Below are 23238 nucleotides of genomic sequence, written 5' to 3' on the forward strand. Positions count from 1 at the left end.
CGAGTTTTAAACTCATAATTACGAGTTTTAAACTCATAATTACGAGTTTAAAACTCGTAATTTCGACTTTCTGTGGGGCTTTTATTTTTTTTTTCATGGCGGAAACGGGCTTCCATAGGGAAACGGGCTTCCATAAAGTAATGAGGCTTTTATGGAGGACTAAATCAGCATTGATCCCACCTCTATAGCGCTGATCTCTGCAGATCTCCATTCAGCGGCCGTTGTGCGCACAACACCCTGCTCCTTTGTTCAGAGCGGTCCAAAAGCGTGTTGGGCGCATGCGCAGTGGGTGGTTGGCCGCGCGCCTGACGGCCACAGGAAGTGCAGTGTCCTGATTGCGCTCGTGCTTCGGCCCATCTCCGGCCCGTCTCCGCTCGGACCGTCCCTCTGCGGCTGTGGCTCTGCTGGGGCTCTGCGATGGGATGCTGCGGCAGCGCGGAGGTACGTGCCCGAACCGCCCGGTACCGGAACCTCCCTCCGCGTGTCCTTCACAGCGCGCTTCGGGAGCGCGCTGAAGGGCCCAGATTAGCCTTAATCCGATTACCGCCGCCCGGTTCCGTTAGCTCTGCTCTCCCCGCGGCCGTGTGCGCGAGGCCTGTTGTCCTCGAGCCCGCGACAAAGGCTGCTCTGCGCGGCTCGGTTATGTTCGGGGCTGAAGCGGCAGAGGAGCGCACTGCACCCTCACATCACCGCTCCAATAAACCCCTTTTTTCTCCGCTTTTGTGCTAAATAATAATAGCTGAATGTGAGTGTATGTGTATGTGGTCCAAACAGCAGGTCTGTGAGGCTAACCTGCGCACGCAGCACCATGGACAGCTCCGCGCTCATTCTCTCAGCCTCCTGGAGCTGAACACACAAGAACCACAAGAACCAGAGAAACAGGAGCCTCAGCCGCTCAGAAGGCTCTAATGTAGAGCATATACCAGCTCCTGACAAAGATCTGGAGAAGGGTCCAGCTACAGAGTCTGGACCAGGCTCAGGTCTAGAGAAGTGCATATTCATGTTGTCATAAAAATAAAATAGCTGTATATTTACAATAAAGTAAAATGGTCTCGATGTAGATCCCGGGATAATCATCAAAACACAAAAGAATGCAATTTGCAAGACAAGATAACAGCTTCTTACCATGTTCTGATCCTTTTGAGCCCATAGATCCAGAGCATGCTAAATCTATTTAGGAACAGTTCAATTCTAGTTTTAGTATTGATTAGTGTCAGGATGTTTCTTCTTTGACAACAACTTTGGAGTAGTGTTTTTTTTCCATCAAACAAAAAAACTAACCGACTGATAACACAAACATGACAAACAACCAAAAACATGGACCACAGGTATTGTCTCCCAGAGAAGGTAGTCCTGACTCAGACCATGAGATCTGGAGATGAGTCCCCGGGCACAGCACTGTGCTCACTGCTGCTGGAGAGGAGATGCCCCGGTGGAATTGAAGGATGGGTCAAATGGAGAGGACAAAAAAGTGTACCTTAACTTTAACCTTAAACAACCAGGTGAGTGAGTAAAACCTGTCTGGAACTCTTGGGATTTTGCAGTCCAGGTTTCAGTGTCTTTGCTGTTCAGTAGGATGGACAAACGGTTAATATGGCCAAATGGAGGACAGATGACTTTGCAAAGAAGCCTCCTCCAGCTCAAATACTTCTGACACCCCCTGACATTAATACTTGGCCCTATGGTTGAAACCAAGGCCCCAGAGCGTATGAATAATGCTGTTTTTGTTTCTTACAGAGGCCTAAGCGAGAGTGGCGCCCCCTAGAGGACCGCAGCTGCACAGATCTGCCCTGGTTCCTGCTGTTCACCGCCTTCTGCGTTGGCATGGTAACAGCCTCACCTGTACCACACCTGCCAGTCACACTCCCACTTTGGTAGCACTGGGTTCAGAGGGAGTCACCTGGACAGTGTTTTAGAAAGTTCAGCTGGCATCCCAGTGCCATTTTCAATTTGAAGGGACAAGTGTGAGGAGTTATAACTATTGTACACTTTTGACAAGTTTTGTCCCTTGTAAGGATTAGGGTTGCTAGGGTTAACAGGTACGCAGTTACCTCTATTCATGTCATATTTGATCCCCGTGTCCAACCAGGAGTTTGCCTGGACTTATGACCTGAAGCTACCTGAAGTATTGTTTTACCTGCTGGACTAGTTTCTCCTCCTTCTGTTCTACTGTTCTCTGCAGCCTCTCCCTCACATCTTTGAAGTACCAGATTAGCACTTGGCTTGATTTTTGCTTTGACTCGAGTTTGAGGCTTTTTTAGTGAGGTACAGATCTTAGCCAAAGAAAATAAATGGTTTGGGATGGGAGTTAAAGAAGCCATTTTGTTAGGAAAGACAGTCGATCTTTGAACAGGATTGGGGGCCTTAGAAATAATTTATCTCCTGTTTATAACTCCATCTTCAGAACTAAGTCTAAACAAAGAAAACAATAGAGCTAGCCAGTATTCTAATAGGTGTGGGAGGACCCATTAGGGACTGAATGAAATATGACTCAGGCACAGTCCACACTTAGCGTAGTTCAATAGACTTAGCCAATGAACAGTAACTGTAAACAATAGGTATGTTTGTTAAAGTGTAGTTACATCCTCCCTTCAGACAGATATAAGGCAGTGTCCACCAATAATCTGAACTGACTTGGGTAAGCAGCTAAACGTCTTCTTGAACTTTTTGTCCAGTTGACAGAAAATGTTTCTTTTGCTTTGATGATTTTGTTAACAGAATAAATTGAATCTTAATCCACCACTTCTGTTTAAAGAAACATTTGCTTTTTGAAGAGGCCGTATTTTGCAAAATCTACTTTTTGCCTACGTCACTCATGCTCCCACACAACAATTCTCCATAAATATACAAAAACATGATACAAAACAGCAATTTGACAAACCTGATGTGATGTGCAGTAGTTTTTTTGTATTAGTGGGATGCACACTGATTGTGTTGTGATAGAGCTCTGAAGGGGGAGTGACTTAGAGACACAGAATGTCAAAAATGAAAGTAAAGCTTATAAAACATGTTAATATGTTGTTTTGGGTGAATACAGCATTTTCAAAACAATAAAAGGTAACATGGTGATCTAAATATGTTATGTGTTATAGTTAATACCCCATATAAGTAAAATACTTTCTCTTTAAACAAAGAGGCCTCACTCAAATGACTCACAAATCCTCAATGTCTTCAGATTAGTGCTTTATGTCTTTTTACACCCAGGGTTGTTTTTGTGTGAGCATCTTGTCTAGTTTGTTGCTACCTTTGAAACCTTTCCTTTTCATTGACCCCTACTGGACCAATAAGGACAAGGATAAACTCACCTGTCAATCAAACTCACCTGTCAATTAAATTCTGCTCAGGGCGGGATCTGCGGCTTCACTGTGGCCACCGGGGGCGCTGCTCGGCTGCTGTTTGGATACGACAGTTTTGGAAACACGTGTGGAGAGCGCAACGAGAGGCTGGAGGGAGTCCAGCTCAGCGGGCTAGACCACACGGACAGGAGGTGGGTCTAGACCAGGACTAAAGCCAGAATGAAACTGGACCGGGCCCAGGCGTAAACCAGGACTTAACAAAACCAAAAAAGGACTAAATCAGGACTAAATTAGGACTAAAGGAAATGCAAACCAGTACGAAATCCATTCTGAACCAGAACAAAAACAGGAGGGAACAAGGGCTAAATCAAAACTAAATCAGGACTTGACTTTACCAGACAAACAGACACAAAAATGACCCAAACTAAATCATATCTGAAGGAGCTGCAGGAAACACAAATGTTCAAATCATTTCATATTGTCGACATAAAGCTCAAGTCACTTTAAACTTACCCACAGTGGGAAGAGGAAACACAACTTTTACTCAAGTACTGTTACTTCAATTAAAAATACTACACAAGTAGGAGTAAAAGTATGCTGTTTGAAAAGTACAATTTCTTTTAAAAGTTACTCAAGTAAATGTATCTGTAACTGAATAAATGTAATTTCCCACCTCCGCCTGGAATAAACCAGGATTGAACTGGTACAAAACCAGGACTGAATCAGGGCTGAACCTATAATCCCAGGAATTAACCTGGACAAAGTCAAGAATTTGGTTGAATCCTGCAGCGGTAAATGAGGACCAACCAGGACTAAATGAGGACCAACCAGGACAAAACAGGACAGGACTAATTAAAGGTCCTATATTATGCAAAATGGACTCTTGTGAGCTTTAATCCATGTTATAACGCTGTTACCCCCTCAAAAACATACCTGGACTTCTGTTTTGTTTCACTCACACATGTTTGAATAAATCTTTATTATTAGTCTGTCTACATCTCCAAACCTCAAAATGTTTATTTTTTCAGTTGCAATACTGATATTAATACTTTAACTTTAAGTATCTGCAGATATCTGATATTAACTGATGGCAAAAGGCACTTTTGTCCTTAAAACACAGTTCATTTATTGCACAAGAGATCCAATAGTGTTATGTAACTGTTACACATCCTTCATCACTGAACAGCTTTGTATGAAATAAAAGTTCAAACATTATGAGATGTTCAAGGCCACAATCAGCCTCATTACATCCAGTTAAAGGCCCAACCATGTTATCGGCTGAACTGATATCATGGAACCCGATACCCGAGCCAGCAAATTTTTCAATATCGGTGCTGATATTTGATACCAGTATTGGTATCAGTGCATCCATACCTTTTACCTTTTGTTCAGTAGAGAATGATCTAAATGATTCTGGGAGTTTAAAAACACACCAAAGCACTTGTATTACTGTATTACCACATGACATCACAAGGTGGAGTTTGTGTGTTAAACATGTGTGAATGAAACAAAATAAAACTCCAGGTATGTTTATGATCAGGAAACATCGACAACAACATCAGTTATAACACAGATCAGAAAACAGCCTGACACAGGCCCTTTCAGATGTAAACTGTTTCTTCAGGAGTTCATGAGCAGGTGCATGTGGCCTAAAGCTGGTTTTCTCTGGTTCTCTCTGGTCCTGCTCAGGTTCGTGTTCTTCTTGGACCCGTGTGACATAGACTTAGTCCAGAGGAGGATTCGCTCCATGGCGCTCTGTGTGTCGCTGTGTCCCGGACGAGAGCTCCGCACCTACGAAGACCTGCGCAGCTTCGCCATGAACAACGGTATGAGCCGCCATCTTGTCTTCTCCTCCCGTGCCATCAAAAATATCGTTATGAGCAGTATGATTAAACCGGGTATACTACGACTAAAGTGTAAATCTAAACTAAATCAGGAATATTCTATTAACAAATATATACTTCAAATTTGACTTAAAATCTTAAAGAGGGGGTATTTTGCAAAATCTATTTTTTCGAGCTTTCTCCCATGTTATAATGTTGTTCCCTCATCAAAAACATGTCTGAAGAGATCTGCAGTCTCTCCCCGGCCCTATTCAAACCCTCCTTACAGTTAGCTATAGGAATCTGTACAAGGCTCCGCCCACAAGCCTACGTCACCCTACATCACCCATGCTCCCACATGACAGTTCTCCATAAATATACAAAAACGTGATACAAACTGCACAGTAACGTGACAAACCTGATGTGATGTGCAGTAGTTTCATTAGTGGGATACACAGTGATTGTGTTGTGATAGTGCTCTGAAGGGGGGAGTGACTTAGTATGGGGAGCAAAAGGAAGGGGAGACTCACAGCTTCAAAAACAAAAGTGAAACTTATAAAACATGTTTATCATCACAACACATGTTATTTTTTCAACCTTTCTACACACTCATACAAAAGTTAACTATGATCAGCATGCACCACAGATATTACTCCAAACAAGCAGGCAGTAGCACTCATCCAGAGACGTGCGGTGGTCTGTGCTCTGGTGTTACTGCGGTGGTGGTGTTAGTGTTCCGTGGTGGTGTTAGTGTTCAGTGGTGGTGTTGGTGTTCCGTGGTGGTGTTAGTGTTCAGTGGTGGTGTTAGTGTCCAGTGGTGGTGTTAGTGTTCAGTGGTGGTGTTAGTGTCCAGTGGTGGTGTTAGTGTTCAGTGGTGGTGTTGTTGTAGTGAGTGGTGGCCATGTTTTTTTACTTGTGTATTTGGACTTCTTCAGGCTCAGAGCTGTGTTCATATGAACTGCCCCCACACAACTACCCGTCTCTACCAGAGAGGTTTGACCGCTGTCCCAAGCTCCCTGTGCCCCGCAGGTATGTCCTACTACTACTACTACTATTGTAACTACTGCACGTCGTACTACTACTACAACTACTACTGATGGTTCTGATACTACTGCTGCTACTTGCTGCTTTTATTTATTTTTATTTAACCTTTATTTAACCAGGTAAAATGACCACAACTAATTCTCATTTACAAACACACACATATATATATATATGTATAACAGTGGTGGGCCGTCAGGGCCAGCAAGACCTTCTCTGCTGGCTTAAACATTCTCAGAAAAGTGAATTTTTTGTATCTTCATAAATATGTAAACAAAAATATTCTCTATTCTCTGTTCTCTTTATGTCATATTACATCCAATTTGTTGAGTGACTTCCAATGTTGTTTATTGTGGTAGAGTTTTTATCCAATTATATTTCAGCTAGTTTGTGTTGTCAGGCAAATTTCATTTTCCTGGGCTTTCAGAGTAAACATGTATGTGTCCTGTGATACTCACTGCTACAGCCTGAAAGGCAGCAGTTTGCAGAATATTGAACTAAACCCAGAGATCCAACAGCTATTGCTGTGTTTTAACCCATAATGGCCAAAGGAGGAGAAGAAGTTGATCTGGTTGTAGATATACTTTACGCGCCATTTTCAAGGTCTTTCACGCAAAGCTGGATATTATTATAACCTGTCTCAGCAAGGAGAAGGGTCCGTCATTTCCAGACGAGCAACTATAAACGGTACCCGTGGCTCACAGCTTCTGAGAAACGCTGCAAATTTTACTGTTGTTGTTCGGCTGGGCACTTAAAGCTACGGTGCATTTAAAAACGTTTGGAGACACTTGAGTGGACCTTCAGCTCAGTGCACAGGCATGCAGGGAGACGGAGCTCCACAATGAAAAAGTGAGTTTATAATATTAATAATAATGTGGCGCATTAAGATCACAGTAATGTCTCAGTTAAAACTGCACTAAAGCTTGTTCAATCTCAGCTGCGCCACATTTTCAGTTATTTACTGTTGTGTAGCCTATTGTCATAAAATGCAAATGATCTGTTTACTTTATTTTGAAAGAATAGTTTGTTTTGTTATTGTCTGGTTGGCGTCTTATATGAAATGGCGACATTGCACAGTTTATTAGACAGACTTGTTTAAGCTCACATAACGTAATTTTGGGGGCATTTTCTTTAGCATTTTAAATCACATTTTTATTTTTTATTTTTGACAGTATCTGTGAATGCAATGCTGCTTATTGTTTTTGAAATTACGTGTTGCTTGACTAGCCTATATTGAGGTGATGTTGTAATGTGTATGTGGGACGTCACTGAAGGCCCAAGGCTGAAATGCACGGCCTGGCACTGATATATTTACTGTTTCACACACAGAGACATAATACATAGAGCATATGAACATTCAAGAGACTAAAAACAAAGAGACTCGTGTAAAAGTGTTAACAAGAACATGTCTGCTGTGTTTGTGTTTGAGACCAGAGACATACACCCTACTGTGCATATGTCTGCTCTATAGTTATAATCTCTGACACCCGTGGGTCATTATGTTATAATTTGCACATTTTAAATCACAATATTCATCTAAAATTACTTAATAAAAGAAACAAATCGGCGGGTGTCTGCGTTCTCAAACTGCCCTGACTCTGGTTCTGATGACTGTTGAGTTGCACAGACTTTAGTTTGGACTTATCTCTTAATATTGTCCTGAAACTGCCTCTCAGGGACAAATATAGTGATACTGATTGGTACTACTTATTCTTATGATATAAATACTTCTACTTTTCTTTAATGACTGCTGATGTTAGTACTATTGCTACTATGAGAACTACAAATACTTCTACTGCTACTAAAACTACAGCTATTGCTTCTTTTGTTTCAACCATGACTTTTGATCCCTCAGTCTGTTTGACAGTATTTTATGAGTAACTATCTGATGTAATACCATGGTAATAATGCTAGCCATTAGCAGTCCTCTCTCACTCCTCTCTCTGTTACTGACAGTAAGCCCCTCCCCCTCCTGCGGCGCTGCTCACCTGTTCAGGTGTCTTGTTACGCCCGTCTGGCCGTTGCCGTGGTGACATTTGTGGGTGACGACAGTGTTCTGCACCGGCTGATCGCAGGCGTATCGGCGAGTCGGGATGTCATCATTGGCCTGTGCTTCCTGGCCCTCGGTAAATGGAGTTTTCCATTTTAAACTTAGTAAAGTTTAAAGGCAAAATGTTTTATATGTTATTGGCCTATAGAATGTTGTGATGTCATGTGAAACCCAGCAGTTTATACCTTTATTCCATTTCAGAGGCACATTTAAAGACACTGTATGTTGCCTGCACGCTTACAGTTTTGTTTTTTTACACAGGGTCAGTTGGGATACTACAGTCCCAACTGACCCTGTGTGTCCAGAGCCTGAACCTGCAGCTACAGACACATACAGTGTGTCTCATTGTCAGTACATAACAGGTCTCATGTGAAAGAACCTCCAGATTTCATTCACTGAGCTGCAGAGGCTGCACTAGCACTGATTCATGATTGGCTGCAGGTGCTGTTTAGGGCGTGACCATTCAGATCAGAGAGGCATTTTAGGGTTAAACAAACTGGATTTCAGCATTGGAACTGGAAATACAAAAGAGAGCGTTGAGTGATGCTGTCCATGGTGCTGAAGTGTCCCTCCTCTCTGCACAAACTGCACATTTGCTGTGTCATGTTTTTTGAACAAGTATCTCTCTCTCTATCCCATCTGTCACTTTCCTCTCTCTCTTTATGCTCTCTCTGGCTGTTCATCCTCCCTGTCTATGCCATCTGTCACTCTCATTTCTCCCTTTATGCCCCCTTACTCTCTTTTTTCTTCTATCCCCTCCATCTCCCTCCTCTCCTCTCTTTTTTATGCTATCTCTTCTCTCTCTCTTCATCCCCATTCTTCCTTCTCTGTTCTGTCTTTGTATCGCTCCACACCATTTTCCTCCCTATCTTTATTTCCTTTCTCCTCTTTCTCTTTGAACCCATCTCCCTTTCTCCCTTTTTCTCTCTCTCTCCCTCTCTCCCTCCCCCTCCCTCTCTCTTCATCATCTCTCTTCCTCCCTTTTCTCTGTCTCCTTCTCTTGCCACACCCTCCTTCCCTCTTTATCCCCTGTCTACTCTTTCTCTTTGTCCTCCCCCACCCCTCTTCCCTCTCTTTTCTCTCTACACCTCTCTTCCCTCTCTCCACCTCTCTCCCCTCTCTTCTTTCTTTCCCTCTCACCTCCTCTCTTCCCTCTCCCCCCTCTCTCCTTCTCTCTCCCTCTTTCTCCTCTTTTCCCTCTCACCTCCTCCCCTCCTCTCTCCCCCTCTCCTCCTCTCATCCACTCTTCCTCTCCTCTTCTCTTCCCACTGTTCTCCTCTCCTCCCTCCTCCTCCTCTTCTCCTCTCTTCTCCTCTTTCCTCCTCCTTTCCTCTCTCCTCTCCTCCTCCTCTTTCCTTCTCTCTCCTGCTCTCTCCTCCACCCCCTCTCCTCCTCCTCCCCTCCTCCTCTCCTCCTCTCTCCTCCCCTCCTCCCCCTCTCCTCCTCCTCTCCCCCCCTCCCCCCCTCCTCCCCTCCCCCCCCCCCTCCTCCTCTCCTCCCCCTCCCCTCCTCCTCTCCTCCTCCTCTCCTCCTCCTCTCCTCCTCCTCTCCTCCTCCTCTCCTCCTCTCTCCTCTCCTCCCCCTCTCCCCCCCTCTCCTCCCCCCTCCCCCCCTCCCCCCCTCCTCTCCTCCTCTCTCCTCCCCCCCCCCCCCCTCTCCCCTCCTCCTCTCCTCCTCTCTCCTCTCCTCCTCCTCTCAGTGCTCTCCATGCTGCTGATGCTGATCATTCGGTACATCTCCACAGTTCTGGTGTGGGTTCTCACAGGTCTGGTGGTTCTTGGCTCTTTAGGTAAGTCTTCCGGTCTCATCTTCTCACATGGGAAAACGTGTGGGAGGCATCTAACAGTTTATTTTTAGTTTTTCGGTAGTTTCTTTTAATCTCAAACATAAAAGCACTGTGCAATGTTTGTCTCAATACTAAAAATGTCACTAAAATTATTAAAGATCCTAACATTTCAACTCAATATTAAGAAATACTCGATACATGCTTCTGATACAGCTCAAGATCAAAAACATGGCATTGGCACTTTACGTTTATTCTGCATTTATTTATCACTGATTTGAGAAGGAAAACCACATATACGCACAGTACTTTATGTTTCTGTCTATGCAGTGCAAATTATTATTATTTTACAGGATCAGTGCTCATGCTTTTAACACTTATACACTGCCTGGCCAAAAAAAAGTCACCACCAAAAAAAAGGTCACACACTCTAATATTTGGTTGTTCCGCCTTTAGCTTTGATTACGTCACACATTCACTGTGACATTGTTTCGATTTCACTTCTGTAATGTCACAAGATTTATTTCCATCCAGTGTTGCATTAATGTTTCACCAAGATGTTGCATTGATGATGGTAGAGTCTGTCTTCTCCAGCACATCCCAAAGATTCTCAGTGGGGTTAAGGTTTGGACTCTGTGGTGGACAATCCATGTGTAAAAATGATGTCTCATGCTCCTGAACCACTCTTTCACAATTTGAGCCTGATGAATCCTGGCATTGTCATCTCGGAATATGCCCGTGCCATCAGGGAAGAAAAAATCCATAGATAGAATAACCTGGTCATTCAGTATATTCAGGTGTCAGCTAAACTCATTCTTTGAGCACAGACTGTAGCTGAACCTAGACCTGACCAACTGCAGGAGTCTTGTATCTATTTGCTTAGTTAAATCCAGGCAGAGTATCTTTAATCTGCAAATGTGTGACTGACTCATGTTCTGACTCACTGTTTCTCATTATGACTCATGTGAGAGTGTGTGAGAGTGTTATGTGCTGTTTTTTTGCTGCCTCTTGGCCAGGTCATCATTGCAAATGAAAAGGTGTTCTCAATGGATTTACCTACTAAAATACTGAAAACATTTAAATAAATAAAAAGGCAACAGAGCGCAGCCCAAACTGCCAAGGTCTGACGTAAACACAGGTCTGTACATAAAGTGCTTATGACAGGTTTTAAATGTTCTTTCATTGTGAATTAGTTTGGTGGAAAAAACTGTTGTAAATATAAAATAACATTTTACACCAAACAAGAAGCAATGTATGAATAAAAAAATTGAAAAATATATTGAAAAATACAGGAAGTTTTGGATAATTCTGTCCAAAAGTTTAGTACAATTTACACTGAAGAAACACAGTTTACTTTAAGCATCATTTCAATAAAAATAAATGTGTTTCTTATTTGTATTTGCCAGATAATCATTTCTGTGACATTAAAGGAGTTTTGGGTCAGTTAAAAAAAACAGTTGCTAAGTAACAGTTACGGAATTCCCTAATGTGATGTCATGATTTCCAACCAGGAAGTAAATCGCAAGACTGGGAAAAGGTTTTTAAGATTTGTATGAAAATCTTAAATATAACCTTAGCTGTATGTATAATCATATCAGAAGACCAAATGAACCTAGTAATCGGACCAGTAACTGTACCAGAATACAGTTTGTAGTTAAAATACATTCTGAATATTCTGAAGGTCCCATTGAGTGCCAGGACAGTGTGTATTTGGTTCATGTATTTAGTTTCTCTGCACACTGATGACAGAGTAGGCATATGTTGAGAACAGATCAAAATATTCCTTGTAAAATCTGCTGACATTCCTTCGAAATTCGACTAACAGCTCTCTCCGCTCCTGTAGGGGGCACTGGCGTCCTGTGGTGGTTGTACATCGACCACCGTCTCCATGGAAATGACACAGTGACAACAGTCCGACCCCGTGACAACAGTAATCAGGGTAACGTCAGCTCAAAAGACGCGGTGACCAAGAACCAGGCCCTGCTGGTGTACGCTGGGGCCGCCACCGTCTTCACCGTAAGTCCCCCTCTTCTCAGCCACTATTTACACAAACACGGCCAAAAACTGTCCCGCTCTCATTTAAACTGAGACTTACTAAATGCATTTAAAGGGCCCATATTCAGCCATTGTCTGATCTATGTTTTTGAGGAGGTAACAACAGTATAACATGGCTTAAAGCTGACAGAGTCCATTTTGTGTAATATAGGACCATTATACTCGGGAACTTTGATTGAGGTGTTATGAGCTGACTCTCTCAACTCGCATAAGCAGAAATAGAGAGCTCTTTGTGGAGTGTTACACGATACTAAAACTTCGGGCTCCATTTCACTTGATACCGATTCTGATACCACAATGATAATAAAAACACTCTTTATATAGACAACAGAAAGTGATTTTCAACATTAAATGGTAGTACTTTCTTTTATACCATATGGTCTTATATCTGTGTAATCCCTCAATGGTCCAAGTAGGTTCCATACTGATCTAAACCTGATCTAAACCCTGTCTAAACCTGGACTAAACCCAGTCTAATGTGCTCTGTTTTCCAGTTGGTCCTGCTGCTGCTGATGCTGTTCATGAGGAAGCGCGTGGCTCTCACTGTGGCTCTGTTTCATGTGGCGGGGAAAGTGTTCTTGTGTCTCCCCCTACTGGCCGCACTGCCCTTCGTCACCCTGCTCTTCCTCCTGCTCTTCTGGTCCTACTGGGTCCTGGTGCTCCTCTTCCTCGGTAGCACAGAAACTATACTGTTACTGATATTACTGCTGCTGCTACTACTGTGTGACAAAATAAACACTTCCATCAATGTTTTAAGTAACACTATGTAACTGGTCTCCATGGAGATTTTATTGCTTTGCCTGGAATGTTCCACAGTACATCCTTAAACTTATCTACCTCTATATAGACAAGGTGGCAACAGTGGGTCAAGTTTTTAGGTCAGATCTGTGGAGAGGCGAGTCTGCTCACTGTAAGAATGCATTTTTCTCAAAGTATTTTCGAGAAATAAAATTGAACAAAATGTTTAATGCCATACTGTCGGACATTCCAAGCAAAGCAGATCCTCCTGAAGTGAAACTTTAAAGAAGAGGGTTATAATGTTTCCTTTGAATGTGGATTATAGTGTTACATTCCAGTCAGCTCAGCGCTTCCATAAAGTTCTGACTTAAGTGTTATTTCTGATGCTAACTCTTGGTCCCGGTGGTCACTTTGTTTTGTCGGGTCTGTCTTCAGGTACCTCTGGAGACCCAGTCCCAGATGAGGAATCAGGCCTGGTCGAGTTCCGGCTCCAGGGAAACCTCCAGTACCTGCCCTGGTTCCACGCAGTGGGCCTGGTCTGGATCTCTGAGTTCATCCTGGCCTGTCAGCAAATGACCATCGCCGGAGCTGTGGTCACGTACTACTTCACCAGGTCAGAGCGCCCCCTAGAGTTTACATTAGGGCCAAAAACAGGCCCATTCCAAGTGTGCACACAGACTAGTGATGGTGAGTCATCCAAAGCTCCTCACTTGGGCAGAGACGTCCAGAGCGCTCACTCTGCCTCAGGTATAGGGTCCTTGCTCCTGCATGAGCCAGGCTGCCTTAGCCCCAAACTCTCCTACAGCTTCTATCAGCCTATATCCTGTGAGTGTGATTCAAGCGGCTCCTACATAGAGCATTTGAGTGTAAACAGTAAAATGAAGTGGGTCCCAATATTTGACCCCATTTCTTAGGACCAGGTGGGTCGTGTTGGATTTTAACTCTGGTCAGGTGGGGCGGGTCAGAAAAAAAGCTGATCTGTGCATTAACACAGATTGAACCCCGACCTGAACCAGGAGTCATCCCCTGCATGTTTGTGCCTGACCTGAGCACACTGCGAACTGGAGTTACATTAAATAACTACAGTGATATAGTAATATTGTAGTATAGTAGTATAGTAATATAGTAGTATAGTAGTACAGTAGTAGTACCAGCAGTCTAACTCCCACATTGTATTTCAGGGATAAGGCCCGCCTCCCGGCCACGCCCATCCTGTCTTCTGTGCTGCGATTGGTCCGTTACCATCTGGGCACTGTGGCCAAAGGCTCGTTCATCATCACCGTGGTGAAGGCCCCTAGACTTCTGCTCATGTACCTGCACAACCAGCTCAGGGGCCGGGTAAGAGAAACCAATAACAGCGCAGTCTGAACACATGTCAGCCAATCACAGCGCAGCCTGAACACATGTCAGCCAATGACAGCGCAGTCTGAACACATGTCAGCCAATGACAGCGCAGTCTGAACACATGTCAGCCAATCACAGCTCAGTCTGAACACATGTCAGCCAATCACAGCTCAGTCTGAACACATGTCAGCCAATGACAGCGCAGTCTGAACACATGTCAGCCAATCACAGCTCAGTCTGAACACATGTCAGCCAATCACAGCTCAGTCTGAACACATGTCAGCCAATGACAGCGCAGTCTGAACACATGTCAGCCAATCACAGCTCAGTCTGAACACATGTCAGCCAATGACAGCGCAGTCTGAACACATGTCAGCCAATGACAGCGCAGTCTGAACACATGTCAGCTGATCAGCGAGTGGGGAGCAGGGCATTTAACACAGAGATTTAGGGGGATGGGCGGGCATCTGTCACATGGTGACATAGGATACTGGGAGGGCATCTGACACACAGGGATACAATACAGGAGGATGGGAAGGCATTTGACACACAGGTATATAAGAGAATAGTCATCTGATACTTCTGTCCTGTTGGTGTGTCCAGGAGAACGCCTGTGCTCGCTGCCTCCTCAAGACCTGCATCTGCTGCCTCTGGTGTCTGGAGAAGTGCCTCAACTACCTGAACCAGGTTAGGACTGAAACATGACTGAATCAGGACTGAATCAGGACTGAAACATGACTGAATCAGGACTGAATCAGGACTGAACCAAAGGCCCGGTCCTAGCTTTTTTGGCACCCTAGGTGAGATTTCTGATGGTGCCCCTCTGACCCCATTTGCAGTAATGAATAGTGGAAAAATGTGATACTTACATATTTTACCTTTGCAGGCATTAGTCCATTCATTAGGAGGCCTAAATAAAATTTGTAATTGATCTTGTAGCCGGGGGGTCTGGGGAGCCACCAGTAAGTAATTTCCAGTAATCTGATTTAAATCAGAAAAATGTGAATAGTACTGTTTTATGAATGTATGAATTTATGACATTGCACTGTCCCCTGTGAAATAATGTATAGGCTGCTTCAGCATACATTAGATTATTGGACAGGCAGCAGCACTTGTGGTACAGTTGGGGTTAATCTGTGTTCACATTCTTCATGTCACTGTCCAAATATTCTGTGAGTGGTTCTGTGTGTAGCACCAACCCTCTGCTCCCTTGGCTCCGCCCCTGCTCTACAGCACACTGAGCGCCCCCTGTCTGTCAGCTGTAGCCTCACACTGGACTCTGGACTGAGCTCCAGACACAGTCACAGTCCAGTCCAGCACTGTGCATGACATGGTTTTCACTCTGTTATTGGCATATTCATTGATCAGCTGTTTGTGCTTGTATCTCAGTGAATAAATGGACCAAAAATAAAGACTGACTAAAAGTTTAGTGGATGTAGAGCACTATTTCAGGCTCCAAACTGTTTTCAAAGGCTTTGATTTCACCCTATACACTGTCAATGATCAGGCCCATTCAGATGCATTCATACGTCATTGAGCACAGGACACGGGACAGAGGCTGGCACTTCTCCCACCATCGTGCTCCATTACACTGCTTATGCAACAGGCCGGCTCTGCTGAACCAGGACTAAACCATGGACTAAACTACGACTAAACTAAGATTAAACCAGGACTAAACCAGGACTAAACTAGGACTAAACCAGGATTAAACTAGGACTAAACTAGGACCAATCCAGGACCAAACTCAGACTAAACCAGGATTAACCAAAGTATTAATGTGTACAGCCAAATTCTTATTTTTATTCTTGTTTATTATGCTTATCTCCTCTCTCCTTCTCTCCCTCCTTCTTTTCTGTGTCCTTGCCTCTTCTCCTCTCTCCCTTCTTAAATTATCCCCCTCTTCTCCTTCTTTGTCTCCTCCTCTCCTCCCTCCTTGTCTCCTCCCCTTTCTCCTTGTCCCTTCTCATCTCCTCCCTCCTCCCTCTTCGTCTCTTTGCCTCTCTCCTTGTCTCCTCCCCTCCCTCCTCATCTCCTCCCCTCCCTCCTCGCTTCCTCTTCTCCTTTCTTATCTCCTCTCTTCCCTCCTCGTCTCGTCTCCTCCTTCCTCCTCTCCTCATCTGATCTCCTCCAGAACGCGTACGCAGCCACAGCGATAAACAGCACTAGTTTCTGCGTGTCGGCTCGTGATGCCTTCGTGATCCTGGTGGAGAATGCTCTGAGGGTCGCCACCATCAATGCCGTGGGAGACTTTGTCCTGTTCCTCGGAAAGGTATGGATCATAGACCGTATGTATAAATAGACATAGCTAACCTGCTAGACGGCACTTTCCAAATAGGAAGTGATCATGGGTGCACTTCCAGCCCCTTCGACTCTGGCTCTATTTGACTTTACATTGAAAACTGTGGCCCCTCTCTCTGTAACTGCTGCTTTCATTTTAATACCACTGCATTTACCCGCTCTACATGATCCTGGTGTTTTTATTTCACAATAGACAAATCCCAGTAGCGTTAGCAACAGCAACAGTGTTGCTAAGGGCACGCTCCCTACTAAACCAGCTGTTTGGGCGGGAAGGGGTATTACCTTCAACAACCTCATTGTGGATTGGCGTTTTGTTTACTATGATACGCACTTACTGCACTTCTTTACTGTATAGTCATACAGTCTGTGGTGTCGACTCACCCGGCTCCACGTGGGGCTCTTAGGGTCCGAACGGTTTGGATATGAACCAACATAAAGAGATCCTGGTTTGAAGGGATTTTGGAGGGTAGTCCTAGTTTAAACTAAAATAACTAAAATGGTCAATCTAAAATAACTGTAACCATACCAACCAATACTAAAATTTCAAACTTGATTTCATTATAAAGGAATAGACTCTATACTCAATACAGATACCGATACCATGATGATAATAAAAACACTCTTTGTTTAGACAATGTACTGTAATTTTCCACATTAAATGGTAGTACTTTCTTTTCTATTCCCATTTGGCCTTATATCTGTGTAATCCCTCAATGGTCCAGGTAGGTTCCATAGTGGTCCATGGGCGTGTACTACAGACTGTATAAAGAAGTGAACTAAGAAGTGTGACAGCACTCATAGAGTTCGGCTCCATATATATGCCCCTATGCCCCTAACTGTTTAAATGGCCCATACACTGTTTTCTGATCTGTTCTGATCTGTATACTCGTCTATGTGTCTTATACTTGTTCTGATACAGCTCAAGATTATTCTAAAGATATTCAGGAAATTTTTATTTCTGTCCTGTCAATGGGACTTTTTTACTATCAATACAATGAGTATCTATTTTAGATACTAGTTTTATTATCGATTAGTATCTGATTTTTAATACTTTTGACAACCCTAGTCCTGATTCATAATGGTTTCTATCGGTTGTATTTATATAACATCAGCACATTTTAGAATACCTGTAGTTTAACCTGAGCTGGAGGTCAGAGGTCAGAGTCCTCAGGTGGACTTCTCTGTGTAACTAACTGGCACAAAGTTGAATGTAATCTGTATTATTATTATTATTATTATGATTATTATTATTATTATTATTATTATTATTATTATTATTATTATTATTATTTTCACACAATAGTTTCAAAAAGGTGGTAGATGCAAGTTGAACGTCAGTTGAAAGGATTTCAAGCCGTAACATGACCAGTTTGTGGAGCTGATCCTTGACATTTGTAACTTTTCAGTTTGAATGCATTTCTGAAAAACTGTGACTTTCCCATAGTGTTTTACATCTCATAATTAGTTTTATCCTAGTCCCTGGTCCAGTCCTTGTCTAGTCCTGGTTCAGTCCAGATTTAGTCCAGGTCTAAACTTAAATCAATTCTTGTTAAGTCCTAATCTATACCTGGTCCAGTCTTGATCCAGTCCTAGTCCAGTCCTTGTTTTGTGTCTTGTTGCTCATGCTTGACCACCCTGCTGTTCCCAGGTGCTGATCGTCTCGTGCACTGCCTTTGCGGGGGTCTTAGTCCTGAACTACCAGCGGGACCTGTCTGAGTGGCTGCTGCCGCTGGTGTTCGTGTGCCTGGGGGCCTTCCTGGTGTCCCACTGCTTCCTGTCCGTCTTCGAGATTGTGGTGGACGTGCTCTTCCTTTGCTTCGCCATAGATACTAAGTACAACGATGGCACCCCCGGCAAGGAGTTCTACATGGACAAGGCCCTCATGGTAAACACGCAATCAGGGAGGCTTTAGATCTGGTTTGGTTCTTCTTTAGTCCTACTTTAGTCTTAGTTTAGTCCTGGTTTAGTCCTGCTTTAGTCCTACTTTAGTCTTGCTTTAGTCCTGGTTTAGTCCAGCTTTAGTCTGGGTTTAGACCTGCTTTAGTCCTAGTTTAGTTGTGTTTTAGGTCTAGGTTAGTCCTGCTTTAGTCCTGCTTTCCATTTGCTTTAGTCCTGGTTTAGACCTGCTTTTGACATGGTTTAGTTGTCTTTTAGACCTAGGTTAGTCCTGCTTTAGACCTGCTTTAGACCTGCTTTAGACCTGCTTTAGACCTGCTTTAGACCTGCTTCAGACCTGCTTTAGTACTGGTTTAGTCCTGCTTTAGCCCTGGTTTAGACTTGCTTTAGTCCTCCTCCCTGACTCAAAACTGGTTTGAACCTGGTTTAAACCCAATGTAGGTCTTACTTAGCTGGAGTTGGCTTAGATCTGGTTTAGTCCCAGTTTATTCTTGGTTTAGTCCTAGTTTAGACCCAGTTCTGTTATTTGTTTTGCAAATAACAGAACTGCTTAGACCTGATTTAGTCCAGTTTTGGTCCAGTTTTAGTACTGGGTTAGTCCCTGGTTCAGCCCTGGTTTAGTCTTTGTTTAGTCTTGGTTTAGACCTGGTTCTGGTCTTGACTTGCAGGAGTTTGTGGAGAGCAGTCGTCGTGTGGAGAGAGGCTTGAGTCGGCGCAGAGTGAAGGGGGCGGAGTCAGAACCCATGGTGAGTGATGTGGGCGGGGACGCCGTGGATGAGGAGGCGGGGCTTCAGAGCAAGGAGGGAGAGAGGCTTCAGAGCGAGGAGGGGCAGGGGCTTCAGAGTGAGGAGTGGGCGGAGCTGGAGGTGTCTCATGTCCCGGTTCTGGTCCTGGCTCTGGTCTTGGACTTGGCGACGGCCCGAGAACCAGCTTTGGTCCAGACCTTCTCTGAGGACTTCCTGCTGTTCCTGGGACTGTACCTGCCCACATGCACGCTCTTCCTGCTGTGCATGCCCCTCACTGCTCCCATCCACAAACGCACAAGCCCTGCCCCCAAGCACAACGGCACAAGCCCCTCCCACAAGCCAGACCCCACCCACAACAAGCCGGCTGCTGCATGACTCCGACTAACAGCATGAACTGACACCATTTTGTCCTTTTGTCTTGAATTTAAAGGTCCTATATTATGAGAAACTGACTCACAAAATTCTGAGCTTTTAGCCACGTTTTAACGCTGTTACCTCCTCAAAAACATACCTGGAGTTGTGTTTTCTTTTACTCACACATGTCTGAGTCACACATGTCTCAAAATGCTGTATTCCACCTTGTGATGTCATTACATGTTAGTTTAAAGTTGTCAGCATGTGTATAGCCTTAAAACTGCTGTTTTTAGCCTTAAAATTGCTTTACTCCAAAATACACAAGAGTAACCTTAAGTTGCTGCCTTTTTTGTTTTACCTTTTGCACATCTGACAGTGCAACAGAAAGTCTTCGATGTCTACTGCTGCACCGAGGAGTGAAGCAGATTCAATGAGGCTAAAATAATACTATTAACGGAAAATTTCAGAAATTCTACAGCTGAAATGAGCTAAATGATTATAGTGAAGGTATAGAGTTTATAGTGGGGTATTCTGCAAAATCTACCATGTGTCATCAAAAACACACATGACGAGGTTTTAGATCTCACTCATGGGCATTTGAGTAATGTAGCGATCTCTCCCGGGCCCTATTCAAACCCTCCTTACTGTTAGCTGATGTGCAGGTTTTGTGTGTTAAATATGTGTAAATGAAACAAAACTCCAGGTACATTTGTGATAAAGAAACATTGTTTCAGAAAATAGAGATCAGAAAATAACCTAATATGGGCCCTTTAAATGATTTCTTAGCATTTATTTTTATATGTTGATCACAGAGATATATTTTTATACAGCTACTTTATGTGTTTTCATGTCTCTTTTGCTTTGTGCCTTTGTTTTCTGTTGGTGCCATGTTTGTCTAACTCCATGTCTGTGCATGCTTCATAACAATAAACTGCTTTCATCAAGTTTTCCATTCTCATATGCATTAAACAGTGCCCTCTGTGGCCATGGTCTGAAATACAGATGGGTTTGCCAGGTGTACTTGGGTTATTAATATGTTTGCAAATAACTTTACTACATATTAGCACCTCCAACTATCAGGATCCTAACCATTAAAGAGGAGGTATTGCACATATTGAGCTTTCTACCATCTTACAACGCTGTTCCCTCATCAAAAACACACCTGAAGGTTTTAGATGTCATCCATGCATGTTTGAGTCATTTAGCGATCTCTCCCCGTCCCTATTTGAACTTTAATCCATACTGTTAATTGTAAGATTCTGTGCAATGCTCAACCCACAAGCCCACGTCACCTGTGCTCCCACACTACAATTCTCCATAAATATACAAAAACATGATACACAATAATAAGCTACAACTTCACAAACCTGATGTGATGTGCTTTTGTTAACACAAAGGTTTTGTCACTTGTAGATTTACTCACAGTGTGAAGAGTAACCACAACTTTTACTCAAGTAACAGTACTGTTACACTGTACAGTATATTACTCGAATAAGAGTACTGTTACACTGTACAGTATATTACTCAAGTAACAGTACTGTTACACTGTACAGTATATTACTCGAATAAGAGTACTGTTACACTGTACAGTATATTACTCAAGTAACAGTACTGTTACACTGTACAGTATATTACTCGAATAAGAGTACTGTTACACTGTACAGTATATTACTCGAGTAACAGTACTGTTACACTGTACAGTATATTACTCAAGTACGAGTAAATCTATGGTGTCTGAAAACTTCTCTGAGAAGTACACTTGTATTAAATTGTATTCATTTTAATAAACATACTTGAGTAAATGTAACAGAGTACTAACACCTGCACCTGCATGACACGTCCCCATGCGTACCTATCATCTGCTGTAACTTCCTGCCTGTGTGATGTCACTTCCTGTTACAGGCGCCAGGTTCCAGTTCGGTTTGACGGCGCGCTGTGGAGTGGGACTTTGTTACAGAGACATTCCAGAGATTTATTTTTCCCGTTTTTGGGAGGGAGCAGGGAAAGCACTATTTTAATAACGAAAATAACAGTAATAACCACGAAATAACGAGCACTTTACGGAGCAGACATGAACACATCACGACATGGACAGAGGGGCTTTTTACAGACGCACCTGAACGCACCACTGAAGGACGACGCGTTTAAAGGTGAGCATCACAAGCGAAATCTTACCTTTGGTTTATTTGGGCCACATCCCAATTCTCCAAACATGGCTCCTCTCAGACTCCTCCTTTTAGCCCCGCCCACAGACCAGGGAATACATGGAGCGTTCTCTTTTAATCATACACTTATTAGAACTGCCATATTTCCAACTTTTAACAACTAAAGACACACCATGTAACCTTTCTGATGGAGTGAAGACATTACCTGCTTGTCTCTATGGATATGTTATGCGCTTTGCTTGGAATGTTCTCCAGTATGGCTTTAATCTTAGCTTCTTTATTCCCATGTGGCCTTATATCTGTGTAATCCCTCAGTGTCCAGTAGGTTCCATAGTGGTCCATGGGTGTTTACTAGTCTATGTGTCTTATACTTGTTCTGATACAGCTCAAGATCATTCTAAACATATTCAGGAAAGGTTCATTTCTGTCCAGTGAATGGAACACTTTTAGTATCGATCCCCGCTAAATTCAGTATGAATTACTTTTATTATCGATTAGTATCTGATTTTCGATACTGTTAACACACCACACAAGCAGCCATTTTTGATCTTCCCTGCCAATCCCTCTCCTCTGTGGGCGGGGCTAGGAGCATGGCAAAGGAGGAGGAGCTATGACTTTTAGAGAAAAGGGGATGTGGCCATTAACAAACAGAATGACATGAGAGCCACCCTCCTGAGTAATAGCCTAAAAGTGCTAACGAATTCTCCTCTAATGAACACGAGCACACACATAACAGACCAGTGGTGTTTGGTGATGCCTCTCAGGTGGGTGACACTGGTTTTGGTGCAGTATACTACCTCATAGTAGGATGACAGTGCCACCTGCAGTCTGACTAATTCAGTACGAGATGTGAGGGAGCAGGCATGACCCCTCGTCCCAGTTTACAGTCCTGTGTGTGCCCGGTCAAAGCCTGTCTGATCAGATGATCACTGTCCAGTTTATCCTTGTCCCCTTCATTTTTCCACATGAGTCTGCACCATCACAGTGAGCACTTGAAACTCTCAATTCTGGCACTGATCTATTTGACCCTTCAGCCCAGACCGGGACATTTTGCATCGTGCTTATTGTTACACCAGTGATGGTGAACTTCAAGGTGTACTATGTCACTTTTCTGGTGTCGGCTCCATGGTGACCTCATTGCCCAGAATGTTCCACAGTAAGCCTAACTAAGCGCATCTATCTTTGTGGTGACGGACCCAAAGGTACAAGTCAGATGCGTGAAGAAGCAAGCCTGCTGATAGTAAGAGTGTATTTTTTAGAATAAAAAATCAAATTGTAATCAACTGATACGTTTCATTCCAAACTGTGGAACATTCTGGGCAAAGGACCAGGAGACAAGCAGGCAGAAAAGTCCCATTGTGCACCTTTATTGCTGAAGTTGAGCTGCAGCTGCATTCTGTGTTTCCATTGGCCTAGATCTGAATGAGGCGGAGCCTGAGACCACACCTCCTGTTCTGTGAAAGGGGCGGGGTCTCCATCATCATGTGACTACTACCGACTACAACAACACGTCTTCCTATTTGTGGAGCCCGGCAGGAAGTCCATCAGAGGAGAGGAGAAGAGGGAACGAGGAGACAAGGGTGCAAGGAGCGGAGACAAGGGTGCAAGGAGCGGAGACAAGGGTGCAAGGAGAGGAGACAAGGGTGCAA

General features: G+C 43.6%; 1 protein-coding gene across 1 annotated transcript; it reads left to right on the forward strand.

The window, feature by feature from the left end:
- The first annotated feature begins 334 nt into the window (after positions 1-334).
- On the forward strand, positions 335-23154 carry slc44a1b (solute carrier family 44 member 1b). The gene is made up of 17 exons (XM_033967183.2): positions 335-441; positions 1738-1827; positions 3345-3487; positions 4986-5122; positions 6055-6148; positions 8117-8286; positions 9910-9999; positions 11837-12009; positions 12543-12720; positions 13222-13399; positions 13968-14124; positions 14734-14817; positions 16262-16399; positions 18077-18313; positions 18993-19070; positions 21327-21574; positions 23006-23154. Exons 1-16 carry the CDS (start codon positions 418-420, stop codon positions 21348-21350), a joined length of 1995 nt encoding a protein of 664 aa, XP_033823074.1. The 5' UTR covers positions 335-417; the 3' UTR covers positions 21351-21574; positions 23006-23154.
- The last annotated feature ends 84 nt before the right edge of the window (positions 23155-23238 follow it).

Source organism: Periophthalmus magnuspinnatus, chromosome 5 (assembly GCF_009829125.3).
Source record: "Periophthalmus magnuspinnatus isolate fPerMag1 chromosome 5, fPerMag1.2.pri, whole genome shotgun sequence".
NCBI classification, from domain to species: domain Eukaryota; kingdom Metazoa; phylum Chordata; class Actinopteri; order Gobiiformes; family Gobiidae; genus Periophthalmus; species Periophthalmus magnuspinnatus.

Excerpts from the sequence above, each read along its gene's own strand:
- slc44a1b (XM_033967183.2), top strand. The coding sequence starts at position 418 with ATGGGATGCTGCGGCAGCGCGGAG. Across the intron at positions 14,125-14,733 it reads ACAACCAGCTCAGGGGCCGG|GAGAACGCCTGTGCTCGCTG; the intron begins GTAAGAGAAACC and ends TGGTGTGTCCAG. Across the intron at positions 19,071-21,326 it reads GGGCGGAGTCAGAACCCATG|GCGCCAGGTTCCAGTTCGGT; the intron begins GTGAGTGATGTG and ends TTCCTGTTACAG.